The 19,481-nt window shown below is 38.1% G+C and overlaps 3 protein-coding genes across 3 annotated transcripts; all 3 read right to left on the bottom strand.

Annotated features, from left to right (window-relative positions):
• Positions 1–378: 378 nt before the first annotated feature.
• LOC142239638 (uncharacterized) lies at positions 379–2,259 on the bottom strand. The gene has a single exon (XM_075311430.1). It carries the CDS (start codon positions 2,257–2,259, stop codon positions 379–381), a length of 1,881 nt encoding a protein of 626 aa, XP_075167545.1.
• A 4,647-nt stretch (positions 2,260–6,906) lies between these two features.
• On the bottom strand, positions 6,907–8,832 carry LOC142239637 (uncharacterized). Its single transcript, XM_075311429.1, has one exon. The coding sequence runs from the start codon at positions 8,830–8,832 to the stop codon at positions 6,907–6,909; it is 1,926 nt and encodes a 641-aa protein (XP_075167544.1).
• Positions 8,833–15,573: 6,741 nt separating this feature from the next.
• LOC142239636 (uncharacterized) lies at positions 15,574–19,084 on the bottom strand. Its single transcript, XM_075311428.1, has 3 exons — positions 18,968–19,084; positions 16,664–18,564; positions 15,574–15,613 (listed from the first exon to the last, which is right to left on the bottom strand). The coding sequence occupies exons 1-3, from the start codon at positions 19,082–19,084 to the stop codon at positions 15,574–15,576; spliced, it is 2,058 nt and encodes a 685-aa protein (XP_075167543.1).
• Between the last annotated feature and the right edge of the window lie 397 nt (positions 19,085–19,481).

The raw sequence follows: 19,481 nt of genomic DNA, 5'->3' as shown, positions 1-19,481 counted from the left end.
CTGTGGGAAAACTGAAAATACATAACAACATTTTTCGGATTACTTACAAATCGTGGTTGTCATTAACTCCCAAAAACAGCAGTTCTTGACCTTCCATAAATCGACGTATTTATCTTTACCCAACCAACTGTAAATCGAAGTTCCTATCAACTCTGGATTATTATTACAATTCGATAAATTCATGAGTTTCCAATTCCATAAGGACGAGATCATTTCGTAACCATAACCCCCATAATGATAATACAACAAACTGATGATGATTTTATTTCAATAATTATGACCCATTTGTTTCAGAGGACTCTTTAAATTTCTTATGACTATAGACTCTTTATTTACAATGAGAACGGTTTTGCATTACATTTCATGTTAATTTAAGACTTAAATTCTACTCCATATATCTTTTATACGCTTCCAAACTCTTACTAATCTCTGCCATTCTTGTAATCCCTTGACTTCCAAACAAAATACCAAACCACTAAGTATCAAACCAAACCACCATACTAGCAATATGGAACGAAAGAAACTCATACTCAATGGGACCACCGATTTATGTTCAACTATTAAATGGACATAGTCCAAGTACCAAGCATCGGCGAAGGCTTCATTATTCCAATGGGACATAAGGCCATGTTGAGAAGCAGTCATGATAAAACGCTGAAGAGGCCTAGCCAAATGTGAGTCCCCTTGAATGGGAAATATGTGATAGAAGGGCCCCATACAAATCTCCGAGAGGCGAAATAGAGGCTTATGCATAAATTTTTGTTGAAGGCTTAGGAAATCCCAACGATCCGTTTGTATGCTATAGCCATAGGAAGTATCGAAGCGATCGCGATGAGCATCCATTTCAGCTTTGCTAACGGGGACCATTAGGCTCATAAAATCAGCAGAAAAATTCTTTGTAAGCATTATTTCATATTCATAATTGGTTATGATAATACGCAGCTGGTCCCGGACAACATCGTCCACGGTATTGATTTGTGGTAGCTCTGGAGAAGCTGTTAGAAAGCTGGCCATCTTTGTCAAATAAAGATTGGTAATGAAGAACCCCATAATGAAGAGTAGAACGAATATGAAACGCATACGAACGGTGGGAACATTTAAGACTCTCAGGGGAGATATCAATAAGATGGAACAAATGCCCTGGAGAAAGGACATTCCCAGATCACGTGAATACGGGGGAGAACATAACCACACTCCCAAAGTTATATACAATACACTAAAGCACATTAGAAACCAGCTGAATTTACGAAAGCTTTTTTTTAGAAAGAGATGGGCAGGGGATTCATTGCGATAGGGAACCATCATGCACCAATCATTAATGCCTATGGGATAGCTATTGCCAATATTGGATCCTATAATGCCAGTAAATGAATTCATACTGATCTCCAGATGTTTCTTATCTATTAGGTGAATGGTTTCTGTGACATTGACTGCATCGTTTTCATGGCCATCGGTGGAATTTCGATTAAATCTAGCATTGATGTGATCGAGAAAAACCATAAAAAGTTTTCCCGAAACCCCACTGATCTGGGGCATCTTTTTTCCCAGCCCATATCGGGGTCCCTTCATATAAAATACCCTGGGCAAATCGTAACGTATGGGAGAATTGATAACATAGCCCTTGAAGTCAACACTATAGTCCTGGAAAAATGTCTCCCTGGTCCAATTTGAGGTAACATTCACCACATGCCTTGTGGGATAGGGATCATGGACGAAGACATTATTGTTAACCGTAATCAATAAAGTATTGGTGAATTGTTTACGCCATATCCAAGCATATATCCGCTGTACATTCTCATAGAGTTGGTTTTGTTCTCGATAATGTGTCAGATACTCATCACCTTCATTCGAAATTGGAAAATATAAAAACATGGTCTTGAAGAAGCGTATACGTTTCATGCCATTTTTCGATAATGTCATAATGGGATCATCAATTCCTGTGGTTAAGATCAAACATAGCGCTTGTGTATCCAAAAATCCTTTCATACTTTGCTCATTGGTAACCATCATTTGTGCGGGCACTGTGGGAAAGGTTATCCAAAATCCTCGAAAGAAATCATTCCATGTTTCTGTATCGTAGGCCAAACGTTCGGATACGTAATATACAAAACTTTCAAATTTATAGACCTCATAAAGTTCCCGAACCAATTCAATGACAAACGTTTTATTGATCATTTGTGGTTTGGCTATTGACTCATTATAGATTCTTGAGGCATTTGAAGAGAGCAACAGTAAAGCTATAGCACTATCCAGAGCCATCTTCAATGGGAGAAAATTTGAACTAATCCCTTTGGAACTAAAAACAGAACTGAATTTTAGTAATTCTTTCCATTTCTCTAGTACTAAGGGCCATAGCCAAGGATCCTTGATAAATTGGAAACTGTTTACAAATCATTTGTATCTTCTCTTATGTATTTGTGCATGATTTCTGTTTATGTCATAAGGAAATAAATTTCTATTTAGATTTTAAGGAAGGATGAGTAGGTACTTCAGGTACTTAGATTTGTTAGATAAACTGTAATGACCATGACGATGACATCATGACTCCTTAAAGACTATATGAATGAGTTCATATAATAAAAATATTTTTGTGACACATCCAAAAATGAAGGAATAACCAGCACCAAAATTGTGATCATCTCTTTCCAGCTAACAAATTTGGAAGTTCATTTTATTGTTTACAAGCTTACAAAAGGATTTTGAAGAAAAACACTGTAACAACCCCTGAAATGATCCGAAAAGTGAAGGCCAGATTTGATTGAAATCCACATCGTGGTGGTAGAAAACTTGCTTAGTGGGAAATAACTGCAACACCGATGGATCGAAGGTGGGTGTTAGGACGGGATTGGAACAACATGTGGAGGACTCAGACATCGAGATCTTATTTCGATTGCCGGACCACAGCACAATGCTACAGGCAGGAAGTGTGTGTAATAACGGAGTGTGTTAAATGAATCGGAAATAGCACGAAAGCAATGAATGCAATAGAAGGGGTTTCGCGAACCGTTTTGGAATGTAAAACCATGATCAACGAATAATCCGAGTAGGTTAGGCTAGGTTAGTTTCAGGCTCACTTAGACTATTCAGTCCATTGTGATACCACATTACAAATGGGCACTTCTAGATTTAACCACTGAACCTTCTCTATTATTTTCAACCAGATTGTTCCAAAAACATTAGACTGCTTAAGTTAACGTTTTCCAGGTCCGCCAGTAATCTAAAGCTATATGCCCCTAAAATTTGCTTACCCCTTACACAAAATGCAGGACACACACGCAAGAGGTGTTTAATTGATTCCTTTTCCTCCGCATCATGACAGCTCATACAACAGTCATTATACTTCGCACCAATAGTTTTTGCAAATTCGCCTATCAGGTAGCGACCCGTTATAGCAGATATCAGACGTCTTGAGAACACTAGCATATCTAGTGTGCAGTTCAAGTTTAAATGGAGCCATATTTGCTTGGTGTCGTTACAACCCTTGCAATTCTCCCATCGAACATTTTCCATCATGACGGCCTTCTCACGCAGTAAGAGCTTGCAGGTTGCCAGAGACATACCAACAGATTCTAGTTCCCTTGGAATATGTAAGGTAGTTCCTAGCCTTGCTAACTCATCTGCTTGACAGTTTCCCGGTATGTTCCTATGGCCAGGCACCCATATTAGGTGAATATTGTACTGCTCAGCCATCTCTTTGAGATATTTGCGGCAGTCGATGGTCGTTTTCGAGTAAAGAAACACAGAGTCCAAGGATTTTATTGCAGGTTGACTGTCTGAGTATATATTAATGCCAACAATTTTTGGAACATTACTTCTCAGCCAATTCGCCACCTCTTTTATTGCTAATATTTCAGCCTGAAAAACACTACAGTGATTAGGTAATCTTTTCGCTATTCGAAGTTCCAGATCTTTCCCACTTGTCCATCCAATTTGGAGCCATCAGTGTAGAAATCTATATACCGTTTATTCCCCGGGGCCTGTGTGCATCACGCCTCACTGTTGGGAATTAGAGTTTCAAACTTTTTGTCAAAAAGTGGTTTCGCCAGAGTCTGATCCACTACGTTAGGCACATCTGGCATTATTTTGAGGACCGAACTGTGGCCGTATATTTTTTCCGACCACAGTGATAGCTCGCGCAACCGCACAGCCGTTGTTGCAGCTGACTGTTTGGCCAAAATGTCTAAAAGCAATAGATGCAGCATGACATTAAGGGAATCTGTTCCTGTCTTACTGAATGCGCCTGAGATACACAAGCACGCCATACGCTGAACTTTATCTAAACCTGTCGGTTGCTGAAGTGCCGGCCACCAGACTACAACACCATATAGCACTATAGGTCTAACCACTGCCCCGTGTATAGCCAATGCACAATTTTTGGTTTTAGTCCACACTTTTTCCCTATTGCCTTTTTGCACGAGTATAAAGCTACCGTTGCTTTTCTCGCCCTTTCTTCAATATTAAGCTTAAAGTTCAGCTTCCTGTCCAGAATAATGCCAAGGTATTTTGCACACTCACCAAAGGGAATTTCAATACCCCCTAAGGAAATGGGCCTAACCGTGGAAGTTTTGCGATCTTTGCAGTACATGACTAGTTCTGTCTTTGCAGGATTTACCCCAAGACCATTGTCTTTCGCCCATTTCTCAGTCATCCGGAGGGCCCTCTGTATAATATCTCTGATTGTGGATGGGAATTTTCCCCTGACTGCTAGAGCCACATCATCTGCGTATGCCACCACTTTTATCCTTTCTTTTTCTACACTGAAAAAAATATTGTCGTGAGGTCAAAGATTTCATGTCTTTATAATACGAATGCAAATTTTGCTTAGCATAGAAGACGCATTTCTTTAATATATAAGATTTTTTCCTTGTCCAAAAGTCGATAAACTTTTCAATGAAGTCATATTGTCCTTATAATTAAGTGGTTTCACTTAAAAATGGGTATCATAACATGAAAGAAAAAATGTTTCGGCTAAGGTCAACTTGACTTTAATAATTCAAAAAAATTCTTTAAATTTAATGAAATTATCTTTAAATTTGTTGTCTTTTTGCATCTTGACTACAAAGCAAAAAATCGTTCAAATATAGGACATGTGTTTCACCACTTTATTTTAAAGACGTTTTTTACTTGAAACATATCATATTTACTACTGGAAGTCGAGTCTCAAAATTTGCTTTCTAAAAGCAAGTACACAAAACTCAAATTTAAAAGAGAATTGTGTCTTAAAAGTATCCTTACTTGTATTCTCCGCTTCTTTGGCTCAGAATCAATTCCACAATTTTTAAAGTAAAGACAAAATCTTTGGAACCGGGCGTGCTTTTTTTCAGTGTAGGGTAACCAGAAGGTTATTTATAGCAACATTCCAAAGAAGAGGTGATAGAACTCCTCCTTGGGGAGTGCCTCTGTTAACATACCTTTGTATGTTTGCTTGTCCTAGTGTGGCTGAAATACGTCTCTTCATTAGAAGTTCGTCTAAATCTGAACCGATATGGATGAAATTTTCCAAGTTTGGTTGATACAACTGAAGGTTACCGTGTGCTAAATTTGAGTAAGATTGTTTACTAAATAAGGCTATTATGGTCAATCCAAATAATCAACGCCAATAGTTTGGAATACGATTTATTAAAATTAAAACTATGAATTATGACAATTAAAATTAAAGAACGTTAAGATATGTAAAGCAATTGAATTGAAAATTGAAAACATGAATACATGAATTTTACTATATGCAAAGCTAACTTGATTAAAATGATTAAACTAAGCAAAGTACTATTTCACAAAGTATTCATGTTATTAAACAGCTGTGAAATATAGCTATACTACATATATATGAGAGTTATATCTATAACTGAACCGATTTGGATTATAATCCATCAGGTTTGGTTTATATTACAGTAGATTTGGATATTACCAAATTTTTCAAAATCGGGAGCTATATATGGAAGCTATATCTAAATTAGGAGGTTATTCTGAGTCGATCGGTATATATTTCATGGAGTCTAAAACCAATATTTGTGGAAGGCAATTTTTTTTGGCAGATCAAAGTTATTATACCCTGACCACTATGTGGTTTAGGATAAAAAAAGAACTAGAAAAAAAGGTATAATACGAATGGAATACACATTTTTACTAAATTCGAAATTCGCATAAAAGGTTAGGTTACGTTAGGTGGCAGCCCGATGTATCAGGCTCACTTAGACTATTCAGTCCATTGTGATACCACATTGGTGAACTTCTCTCTTATCATTGAGTGCTGCCCGATTCCATGTTAAGCTCAATGACAAAGGACCTCCTTTTTATAGCCGTGTCCGAACGGCGTTCCACATTGCAGTGAAAACACTTAGAGAAGTTTTGAAACCATCAGAAATGTCACCAGCATTACTGAGGTGGAATAATCCACCGCTGAAAAACTTTTTGGTGTTCGGTCGAAGAAGGAATCGCACCCACGACCTTGTGTATGCAAAGCGGGCATGGTAACCATTGCACCACGGTGGCTCCCAAATTCGCATAAAAGAGTTTATGTGTTTTATAAAATGAGTAAATTTTGCATAAATTTTGTTCATAATTTTCTGAAATGAGTAAATTTAGTTAGATGTGTATGTCCTAAACTTCGTATAGATCTAAAGACATTTTAATAAGTTTTTGAAATAACAGAAAATAGTTTTATTTTTTTTTATTAACATATTTTTAACATGTTGCAATTAGTAAAATATTTTAGTTAAAATTTCAAAAAAAAATCTACATTTGCTTTATTGGTTAGTTCACATTTGGTTTCTTGGGTGTAGTAAAACATATTCACATGAGCCACGCCTTTTAAATAAATTACAATTTTTATCAACCAAAAATTACTTCTGCGTTTCAAAAACAAAATCCAAGTTTTAATTTTCTATTTCAAGAATTTTATTCAACTTATTTTTTAATATTCTTATTGATTTTCTTACCCCACCACTTGTGAATAACAGATTTCTTAATATTTAAGGCAACTTTCCTGCAACCACCTTTAATACGCTGCCAAGTGTATCCTTTCACCTCCAAACAAAATACCACACCACTGAGTAGTAAACCAAACCACCATACCAACCATATGGAACGAAAGAAGGTCATACTCAATGGATCCACTGAAGTATGTTCCAAAAGCAGACGAACATAATCCAAATACAAAGCATCGGCAAAGGCTTCCTTATTCCAATAGGACATTAGACCATACTGATAGGCCAACATCATAAACTCCTGAAGGGGTTTGGCCAAATGTGAGTCCTTCTCCAGGGGAAAGATATGATAAAAGGGTCCCATACATATCTGGGACAAACGAAAAAGGGGTTTACTCATGTATCTTTGTTGGATGGACAAGAAATCCCAACGATCCGATTGTATGCTATAGCCAAACGCAGTATCGAAACTATCACGATGAGCATCCATTTCAGCTTTACTCACGGGAACCATGAGTCTCATGAACTCAGGAGGAAAATTCTTTGTCATCATTATGTCATATTCATAAGTGGTTACGATTATGGGTAACTGGGCCTGGACTACATCCTCAACGCTATTGATTTGTGGTAATTCAGGAGCAGCTGTTAGATAGCTAGCCATTTTGGTAACATAAAGATTTGTGGTAAAGAATCCCATGATGAATAGCAAAACAAATATGAAACGTATACGAGCATAGGGTATGGTTAGAATTCTAAGAGGAGGTATTAGCATCATTGAACATAGCGCCTGAAGCATGGACATACTTAGATCACGCCTCCTCGATGGGGAGCATAACCAAATTCCCATAGCTATATAGAATACACTAAAGCATAGAAGATACCACGTGGAGGAATGGAAACTCCTTCTCAAATAAACATAGGCTGGCGACTCATTGCGATAGGGAACCATCATACACCAGTCATTGATGCCTATGGGATAACTTCTTCCAATGTTGGATCCTAGAATACCCGTGAATGAATTCATACTTATTTCCAATTCACCTCGATCTATCATATCTATGGTCGCGAGCAAATCTATGGGATCATCTTCATGACCATCTGTGTCGGTTTCATTAAATCTCGCATTAATGTGTTCCACAAAAACCATAAAGAGTTTTCCCGATACTCCACTTACACGAGGAACTTTTTTACCCATTCCATAGCGGGGGCCTCTCATATAGAATACTCTGGGCAAATCATAGCGTATGGGAGAATTGATGACATAGCCTCGAAAGTCCAAACTGTAATCCACAAAGAATGTCTCCCTGGTCCAATTCGAGGTGACATTCACAATTTGCCTTGTGGGATACGGTTCCAGAATATACACATTATTGTGAATGGTCAAGAGTATGGTATTGATGAATTGCTTACGCCATATCCAAGCATATGTTCGACGTATATTCTTATAGAAGCGATTATATTCTCCTAGATTATTGTAATAGACATTCGACTCCATTATGGGAAACAATATGAATATGGTCTTTAGGAATCGTACACCTCGTAAAGCTTCCGCTGATATTTCCATAATGGGATCATCATAGGCTGTTGTTAGAATTAAACATAGTGTCGGTGTACTCAAGAATCCATCCATATTCTCACTATTATTGACCATTTGTATAGTGGGCACCGTGGGAAAGGTCTTCCAAATGCCCCGAAAGAAATCACTTGAGGTCTCCGTATCAAAGGCCAAAAGTTCCGATATATAAAAGACAAAATTCTTAAATCCATAGATATCATGAATACTTCGTACTATGTCTATGACAAAACTATTATTGACCATTTGTGGTTTTGGAAGAGTTTCACGTGGGCTATGGGCCATACGTGAAGTCAACAGTAGAAGGGCTATACCACTATCCAGAGGTGCCATTGTAATGTGATGATGATGCTCCTGTTACGAGCACGTTGCAAAACTAAATGGCCTCTTGAAGATTTTAAGTTTGGAATTTTATTCCATTACTCCAATAGTCTTACGCCAGCCATATAGCCTACTTCTGCCTTTTGAATTCTTCTTAATTGTTTGCAAATATTTAATCGTCTTATGATGAAAGAAGATAGGCGAAATGATTTGTGACGAAAGCCTTAATGGCATAACATCATTTATCTATGTCATTGGAGAATGGAAGACCCTAGTGAATATGGTGGAAATTTCAGATAGACATTTGTCTCTCCTGTGAAGAGAAACTTTTAGTCATTTACGGAAAAAATATTAATTAACAAGTATATACGGCCGTAAGTTCGGCCAGGCCGAAGCTTATGTACCCTCCATCATGGATTGCGTAGAAACTTCATCTAAACACTGCCATCCACAATCGAATTACTTAAGTTGCGGTAACGCTTGCCGATGGCAAGGTATCTTAAAACCTCCTAACAAAAAGATCAAAAAAGATCGATCCAATACGTATATAATTCAGTTTGACAAAGTAGACATAAAATTTTGACAAAATTTTCTATAGAAATAAAATTTTCACAAATTTTCTATAGAAATAAAAATTTTGACAAAATTTTCTATAAAAAGACAATTTTGACAAAATTTTCTATAGAAATAAAATTTTGACAAAATTTTCTATAGAAATAAAATTTTGACAATGATGAAAATTTTATTATGAACCGAATAAAATTTTAACAAAATTTTCTCTAGAAATACAATTTTGACAAAATTTTCTATAGAAATAAAATTTTGACAAAATTTTCTATAGAAATAAAATTTTGACAAAATTTTTTATAGAAATAAAATTTTGACAATGATGAAAATTTTACTATGAACCGAATAAAATTTTAACAAAATTTCCTCTAGAAATAAAATTTTGACAAAATTTTCTATAGAAATAAAATTTTGACAAAATTTTCTATAGAAATAAAATTTTGACAAAATTTTCTATAGAAATAAAATTTTGGTAGATTATTTTTGGCTCTAGTGGCAACCATGATTATGAACCGATATGGACCAATTTTTGTGTGATTGGACCAATTTTGGTATGGTTGTTAGCGACCATATACTAACACCACGTGCCTAATTTGAACCGGATCGGATGAATTTTGCTCCTCCAAGAGGCTCCGGAGGTCAAATCTGGAGAATGTTTTATGGGGGCTATATATAATTATGGACCGATATGGACCAATTCTGGCACGGTTGTTAAGGATCATATACTAACACCATGTTCCAAATTACAACCGGATTGGATGAAATTTGCTTCTCTTGGAGACTTCGCAAGCCAAATCTGGGGATCGGTTTATATGGGGTCTATATATAATTATGGACCGATGTGGACCAATTTTTGCATGGTTGTTAGAGACCATATACCAAAATCATGTACCAAATTTCAGCCGGATCGGATGAAATTTGCTTCTATTTAAGGCTCCGCAAGCCAAATCTGGGGATCGGTTTATATGGGGGCTATATATAATTATGGACCGATGTGGACCAATTTTTGCATGATTGTTAGAGACCATATACCAATACCATTTACCAAATTTCAGCCGGATCGGATGCAATTTGCTCCTCTTTGAGGCTTCGCAAGCCAAATCGGGGGATCGGTTTATATGGGGGCTATATATAATTATGGACCGATGTGAACCAATGTTTGCATGGTTGTTAGAGACCATATACCAACATCATGTACCAAATTTCAGACGGATCGGATGAAATTTTCTTCTCTTTGAGGCTCCGCAAGCCAAATCTGGGGATCGGTTTATATGGGGGCTATATATAATTATTGACCGATGTGAACCAATTTTTGCATAGTTGTTAGAAACCATATACCAACACCATGTACCAAATTTCAGCCGGATCGGATGAAATATGCTTCTCTTAGAGGCTCCACAAGCCAAATCGGGGGATCGGTTTATATGGGGGCTATATATAATTATGGACCGATGTGAACCAATTTTTGCATAGTTGTTAGATACCATATACCAACATCATGTACCAAATTTCAGCCGGATCGGATGAAATTTTCTTCTCTTTGAGGCTCCGCAAGCCAAATCTGGGGATCGGTTTATATGGGGGCTATATATAATTATTGACCGATGTGAACCAATTTTTGCATAGTTGTTAGAAACCATATACCAACACCATGTACCAAATTTCAGCCGGATCGGATGAAATATGCTTCTGTTAGAGGCTCCACAAGCCAAATCTGAGGGTCCCTTTATATGGGGGCTAACCGTAAAAGTGGACCGATATGGCCCATTTGCAATACCATCCGACCTACATCAATAACAACTACTCGTGCCAAGTGTGAAGTCGATAGCTTGTTTCGTTCGGAAGTTAGCGTGATTTCAACAGACGGACGGACATGCTTAGATCGACTCAGAATTTCACCACGACCCAGAATATATATACTTTATGGGGACTTAGAGCAATATTTCGATGTGTTACAGACGGAATGACAAAGTTAATATACCCCCATCCTATGATGGAGGGTATAAAAAGTTGGTTGAAGTTCAAAGCGTAATCAGTTAAAAAATAATAATAGACTTAACACGGATCTTCGGAAGTAGACCTATGCGGCATTATACGCATATCATAAGTTGGTTGGTGAACGTTGGGGTATGAAATCGTCCCTTGATACAGCAGTAATAAGACCAGTAGCTATATACGATTGTCACGTCTTGTGGCCCATTACGGACCACCGTAATCATATACTGAAATTGAGCAGAATAAACAGAACGGCTCTTATTTATATGACCAGTGCGACGAGGACAACGGCCACTTTCGCCCTGGAGATATTAATGGGGATAGGCTCACTTGACTTGTATACCACGAAGACAGCGACTAAAAGGCTCTGAACTCATTAGAGAACACGGATTGCAGACGTACTCAACTGGTAGCTTCAGCCGGTCAACATATAGGAACGGGCAGCATCTTTATGAGAGTAATCTGAACTCAATTATCCAAAACATTGAACACTAGGACGAGAGAGGGATACATTTCGGAGATCCGAACATTTGTTCTTAAAGGGCTGAGAGGAATATTATTCACTGCAAAGAGTTGTAAATTGGGGAATCCTCATAGTTGAAAGACGAATGCAGCATATTTCAGGCAGAGATATTCGCTATTGCAAAAACTGCAGAACTTCTATCAGTGAGGCCGTTATTTAGATGTGATATCAAGCAGCAATAAAGGCCCTAGGCAATAGACTGAACAGCAGTAACTCTGTATTATGGAAGGCATAAGCGGCACGGATAATGTCACTAGTGAAGTTTTTCTTCCGCATTCTTTGTATATTTACAGAATCAGTGGCAATTATGACGACTTATGGAGGACACGTTGGGCTTCTTCTGCTGATTGCGAGCAATAAAACCAATCTAAGAGTACATACTCTGGAATACTAATGATAACGCAAAGAGAGGTGAGTTCGTTAATAGGAATAATAACAGGACACACTACTCTGGGAAAACACATGGTAAGGATCGGCCTAAAGAATGGATATATTTGTAGACCATCTACAAATATCTTCATTCGTTATTCCGATCCTCCGAAACCTGAGACTACGGAAGCTTTACACCATTTTCTGTGCAGTGTTCCGCATTAATTTTCAGAAGAAACAAGATACTGCGCTCTTATTTTTTTCAGACTATTAACGGATTTGCGAAACTGCAGTCTCGCTTTCATCAAGGCCTCTGGGTGGAGGACCTAGGCAGACATGCACAACATTACACCATGTGATGGGATTATCCTGGCCGGACACCCACGAAGAGGAAGAGAAAAGGAGATTAGGTTGGTTTATGTTGAAAAGAGGATTCAGGATTACCGTCTCATGAGCGATGTCATACCCTTAGGAGCCGGTATTCGTCTTGTTGTACGCTCTAACTTCTTCTTTCCATCATACCCTTCTTTTATTCCAGGAACTCTGTGTCTCTAACGAATTCTAGTTTGTTTCTAGTTTCTGTTTCCAAGTTGGGTTAGATCCCGAACCACCGATAAGGCAGGGCAGTGACAAATGTAGTGTTCCAAGGTCTCCAAAGGTCTCCTCCAAAAATGCGCCGCTACACCATCCTCTGCTACTCCTATTTGGCACAGATATGATCTCAATTCTAGGTACCCGGTCATTATTCCCACGGCCCTTCTGTTCTCCTGTTGAGTACTTCTCCAATCTTCTGAGTTACCCCATAGTATTTTCAGAGCCCTCCTGACAGTTGCAATGGTCCACATGTATTCAACAGGAGAACCTAGGGCCAATCCTCCTGCGGTCCGATCTACACGAATAAGCTCCACGGTTGGTGGTAGGAAAACCACTACAGCTCTTCGCACCCTTTCTATGTTCAGTCAGAAGAAGAAAGCTTCTAATGAACATTTTCCAACATAAACAGCGATATTTTGATCCATTTCCAACCAAATTTCTCTCCCTAGACTCAAACGTCCAACGGATTTAGATCTTAAGATTTAGTTTGCATTGTGCAGTAGAAATGAAGCGATGAACCTCCTTTGTAATCCATTCTTGGTTAACGGGTGCTGAGTGTGATGTTGTTGAGTCCTGTTGGAATGTCCATGGTCTGCAACCGATTTGTTTGTCTGCCCAGGGCCTCAACAATGTCTATAAGACATTTTGTCGAAAATATTCGCTATTTTTGACACCACGACCTATGCATACGAGCGGTTAGTGACCATCAGCGGTTATAGCGGCCCACACAATTACTATCAGCGGGAGTTAATTTCTCGTGGATGTACATTTCCAGCTGACCTCTTTGGCATGTAATCACACTGACTTCTTATCGGAGGAAACCAATTTCAGTATCTGGCCATATTCCTGCAAGCAAAACGACTCTTTGGCTTTTTCTAGTCTATCTTTAATTTTTTTGGGCATCAGCTCATTTTTCAATTTGCGCTGCATCCATTCTCGCGATATGTTTAGCTCACGAGCAGGTTTAGTTAGGATCTAAAAAGGGGATTCAGGTTGCCCGAACCGTAATATTCTAGGTGCCCGAGCATTATTCCCACGTTCCTCCTCATTTCCCTCCTACTCTCCTTTAGTTGTTTCTTATGTGGGTCACCCTATAGTATCCTTGTCGCCCTTCAGACCATTGCATTTGTGTGTCACCAGTGACCAATCATCCCACTCAGGCATCATTGCCTCTATTGGCTTTGCGTTCTCTAAGTTCACAGTTCATTTGGCTTTACATTTTCTCTTATTCCGGAATGTTCCGTCACCCATATCCAATACGGTTCACGATCGAACCGTAATACCTGTTATTAACTTCATTGCCCTCCGGCAATCTATGAAAATGTTCAAGTTTTGTGGCCTCGTGTTAATTTCGAACCATTTAACACATTCCGGTATGGCACGCACTACTGCCTGCCGAATTGTGCTGTGGTCCTGTAATCGCAATAGGATGTCGATGTCTGGGTCCTTCATAGATACGTTCAGTCCCGTCCTCTCAAATTGAATATTTTTAAGTTGAATGATATAAAATATTTCCAGTATCGATATGATGAAAATAACCTTTCTTTGTTTCCTTCAGATTACGTTAGGTATAGTGGCAGCCCTATATTTTGGGCTCACTTAGACGATTCACTCCATAGTGATGAACATTTCTCTTATCAATGAGTGCTCTTCGATTTTATGTTAAGCTCATTGTTAAGGCAACAACTCTTGACGTTGTAATCATTTAGAGAAGCTTTGAAACATTCAGAAATATTACCAGTACTACTGAGACAAGACAAATCAAGGGATAAACCACCATTGAATATAAAGCGAGAACGGTAACCATTGAAACACGGTGGCTGCAGAGGGTCCATGGGTTAGGTTAGGTATAGTGGCAGCCCGATATTTCAGGCTCACTTAGACTATTTAGTTCATTGTGATACCACAGTGGTGAACTTCTCTCTTATCACTGAGCGCTGCCCGATTTTATGTTAACCTCAACTATAAGGGACCTCCTTTTTATGGCCGAGTCTAAACGGCGTTCCACATTGCAGTGAAACCACTTAGAGAAGCTTTGAAACACTTGTAAATGTCACCAGCATTTTTAGTGTTTGGTCGAAACTGGGTTCGAACCCACTACCCTGTGTATACAAGGCGGGAACGCTAACCATTGCACCACGGTCGCTGCCAGCAAAATCCTACAGAGGGTCCATAAGAAAAAGACGCATGCATTTATCAACTCATGTGCTAATATTGGGTCAAGTAACACATAATCAGGGAAAAGGAAGTTAAAAAGGCCGAGGACGGAACCAATGATTAGCACGCCCGCCTTGCATTCAAAAGGGTTACAGGTTCAACCAAGTCAATTTCTCGATGTCTAATTTGTGCCATGTTTATGTTTGATGCAAAAACATTATTTTTTATTTTTTATGGCCGAGTCCAAACGGCGTTCCACATTGCAGTGAAACCACTTAGAGAAGCTTTGAAACACTTATAAATGTCACCAGCATTTTTAGTGTTTGGTCGAAACTGGGTTCGAACCCACTACCCTGTGTATACAAGGCGGGAACGCTAACCATTGCACCACGGTCGCTGCCAGCAAAATCCTACAGAGGGTCCATAAGAAAAAGACGCATGCATTTATCAACTCATGTGCTAATATTGGGTCAAGTAACACATAGTCAGGGAAAAGGAAGTTAAAAAGGTCGAGGACGGAACCAATGATTAGCACGCCCGCCTTGCATTCAAAGGGTTACAGGTTCAACCAAGTCAATTTCTCGATGTCTAATTTGAGTCATGTTTATGTTTGATGCAAAAACATTATTTTTTTTAAACAAAAATGTCCCATATTCCCCGAGAAAACGTTATGCTCTAAAAACATATTTGAGATGATCATATATATTCTCTGAGTGATAATGCGTAAACACAATCATAGCGACTGTCGGTTGACAAAATCTTAAATTCCTATAATTTGAGAGTGAATTTCAGTGTATTCATTCCTCAAGAAGAGAAACAAAATTTTGGACAAAAAAGTTCTTTAAAGACAAAGTAAAAATAATGGCGACAATCATTGCAACGCTTTTTATATATTCGGGTTTTTTCCTTTTTATGAAAATATATATTAACAAAGGGAAATTTCGTTTCGGAGGAAAGTATTTTTGGGTACCTTAGAAAGTTTCTATAACCTGCTAAATAAAACTTTAATGACAACAATCCCCCTGATCTTCGTAATCGCATATCGCAAAATCTCTATAAGGATACAACATATAAACGAACAATTTTTTAATAAAGCTCCTTTTAAAGGTAAATTGAAATTAAAATTGGATTGAAGTCCGAGATCATCCCAACGTTATTACGTTACGGGAAATTAGTTCATATTGCCACTAATGGACCCATTACAGGACTGGTACTAGTGCTCCAGTTTATCAATATTTTTAATTGTCATATAATTTGAATCTTTTTGAATCCACACTTTTACTACAATACAACTATCAGAATTATTTATTGTTTAGCACATGCCTTTCTAAAAGTTTGTCCCAGACTGTTTCATGATCAGTTGTCTAAGTCTAGTAAATTGTTCCAGGACACGTCCTTTGGGATGAGTCGATGTGTTGCCCGAAGTGTAAATTTTCCCAGCCATACGCTTGAACCAGAACTGTCCATACACACCAGGGACTAACCCTGTACTAGTCCTGGGGTTGATCCATTTCCCGTAGGGTATTTATAAGTAAAATGAATCCTTGAGATTTTCGACTCCGAATTCCCGAACATGGGGGTATTAGAAATAAATTTTATTCAAAAATCTCATTTAATATTCTTATATAGATAACTTACACTCTAAAAAATCTCTTGCAAGAAGCCTTAAATCTTTGCCAGGACCACTCCTTTATCTCAGCACAAAGTATGAGACCACTTAGGGTTATACCGAACCACCATATCATCCATACGACACGAAAGAATTGCAAACCTAACGGGGCCACTGAAGTCTCTTCCAGAATTATGCGAACATAGCCCAAGAACAGGGCATCAGCAAAGGCTTCATTATTCCAATAGGACATAAAACCATATTGATAGGAAAACATTAGAAAAGTTTGCAAAGGACTCGCCAAATGGGAATCTCTTTGCATAAGGAAAATATGATAGAATGGACCCATACATATATTCGATAGACGAAATAGAGGTTTAACCATAAAACGTTGTTGAATATTTAAGAAATCCCAACGATCCGATTGTATGCTATAGCCATAGGTGGTATTCAATTTATCACGATGCGAATCCATTTCACCTTTAGTAACGGGGATCATAAGTTCCATAAAATCTTGAGGGAAACCTTTGGCCACCATTAAATCATATTCATAGTCAGTGATAAAGACATGCAATTTGGCTTGGATGACATCCTCGACGGTATTGATTTGTTCCACTTTCGGTGTTGCTGTAAGAAAACTGGCCATTTTGGTCACATACAGATTGGTTGTAAGGAATCCCATAACGAAGAGTAAAAAGAACACTACATAGGAACGTAGATGGCGTGTGGTTACAACCCTTAAAGGAGGCAATGCCAACAGTGAACACAAAGCCTGGAGAAAGGCCATAGTTAAATCGCGTTTATGCGAAGGTGAACATAACCAAATTCCCAGGGTTAAATAGATTATGGTAAAGCCGATTAGAGACCATGTGTTGCCGTGGAATATGTTCACCATATACATATGAGCTGGATTTTCATCACGATAGGGCACCATTATACACCAATCATTTATACCTATGGGATAGCTATTGCCCACAGTGGTTCCTAGAAGGCCGGTAATTGAATTCATACTGATTTCCAATTGATTACTTTCGATCTGCTTTATGATATAACCCATATCCACGGGATCATATTCATGATCATGGATCAGTGATGCATTAATCGATGCTCCAATGTATTCGATAAAAGCCATAAAGAGTTTTCCCGATACTCCACTGATGCGGGGAACTTTTTTGCCCAATCCATAGCGGGGTCCTTTCATAAAAAATACCCTTGGCAAATCATAACGTACAGGTGTGTTAATCACATAGCCCTTGAAGTCCCTCGAATAATCCACAAAGAATGTCTTACCCGTCCAATTCGAGGTAACATTCACAATTTGCCTGGTCGGATAGGGTTCCAGTATGAAAACATTATCCCAAACTGTCACTAGCATGCTATTGAAGAATTGCTTAGCCCATATCCAGGCATACATATTCTGTATACTGTCATAGAAATTGAAAAAATCCTGATAATTTTGTATACGTTCCTCCGATTCAACGATGGGAAAATAAATGAATATGGTCTTCAGAAATCGAACACCTCTCAAACCTCGCTTGGAAATTTTCATAATGGGATCATCATAGCCCGTTGTCATTACCAAACACAATGTCGGTGTACTCAAGAATCCATCCATACTTATGCTATTATCCACCATCAATAGAACTGGCACCAGGGGAAAATACTGCCAAAAATCCCGAAAGAAATCATTCGATGTCTCTGTATCGTAGGCCAAACGTTCCGATATGTAAAAGACGAAATTTTTAAAACCATAGATTATGTGAATGCTGTGTAGAATCTCCATGACAAAGCTATTGTTAACCATATGAGGTCTTGAGAAAGTTTCATTCTGATTCCTTGTGGCATTTGATGAAAGCAATAGCAAAGCTAGGGCACTATCCATATTTTCTGCTTCCGCCGCTGCACATGTGATTTCTCCACTGCTGTGAAACTAAATGATCAATTGCATCATGAACCCATGGACTTTTATTTTCTTCGATTTTATTTAAGTGGCCACTTAACTGTTTACAATAAATTTTGTGGTAAGTATTTAATCACCTACTATGATGACATCTGATAGAGAAAATAATTTTCTGAATAAGGTGCAATAAAATAATAAAAATTAACATTTGCCCTGCAATGCCATTTGAAAAGGAAGAGACTGCTAGAGAGCGAGAGAGAGAGAGAGAAAGAGTGATTACTAATTGCCTCTACTAGGTGGTAAAGATAATCCAATTCAAATGAGAAATTTTTAAGCTTTATTGCCATTATCAAAATGTAAATAAATTTTTGGGAGAATTTCTAATGAGAATGACAAAGAGAATTTAGATAACGAGAGACAAATTTGTCATTACAAAACTGATGCACCAAAGGTCTCTGCCAATATAATGACATGAAGTTTGTGTCGATGTATTATGAATGGCTACAGCAGTGTTGCCAACATTTGCATTATTTTGTAATATAAATGCCATGACATGAAAATAATATGGCATAGGAGGCCATAGATTAGAGATTTTACATCACTTCATCATTGCTCTTATATTCAATAGTTCAAGAGCTGTAGTCGAAAAACGGAAAAAAATCGGTGATAAAAGTTGTAATTTTTTCGACATTTTTGCGATTTTGAGCATGAACATGACCATTTGCCGAACTAATATATTCAGCATTTTTGTTAGTCAAGAGCTACAACTTTGCTAAATACATCAAAAATGAATTAACAGCATTTTTCAAGTTAGGTTAGGTTAGGTTAGGTGGCCGATGTATCAGGCTCACTTAGACCATTCAGTCCATTGTGATACCACATTGGTGAACTTCTCTCTTATCACTGAGTGCTGCCCGATTCCATGTTATGCTCAATGACAAGGGACC

This window comes from Haematobia irritans, chromosome 5 (assembly GCF_050003625.1).
Source record: "Haematobia irritans isolate KBUSLIRL chromosome 5, ASM5000362v1, whole genome shotgun sequence".
NCBI classification, from domain to species: domain Eukaryota; kingdom Metazoa; phylum Arthropoda; class Insecta; order Diptera; family Muscidae; genus Haematobia; species Haematobia irritans.
This window is presented reverse-complemented; position numbering and strand designations above follow the sequence as displayed.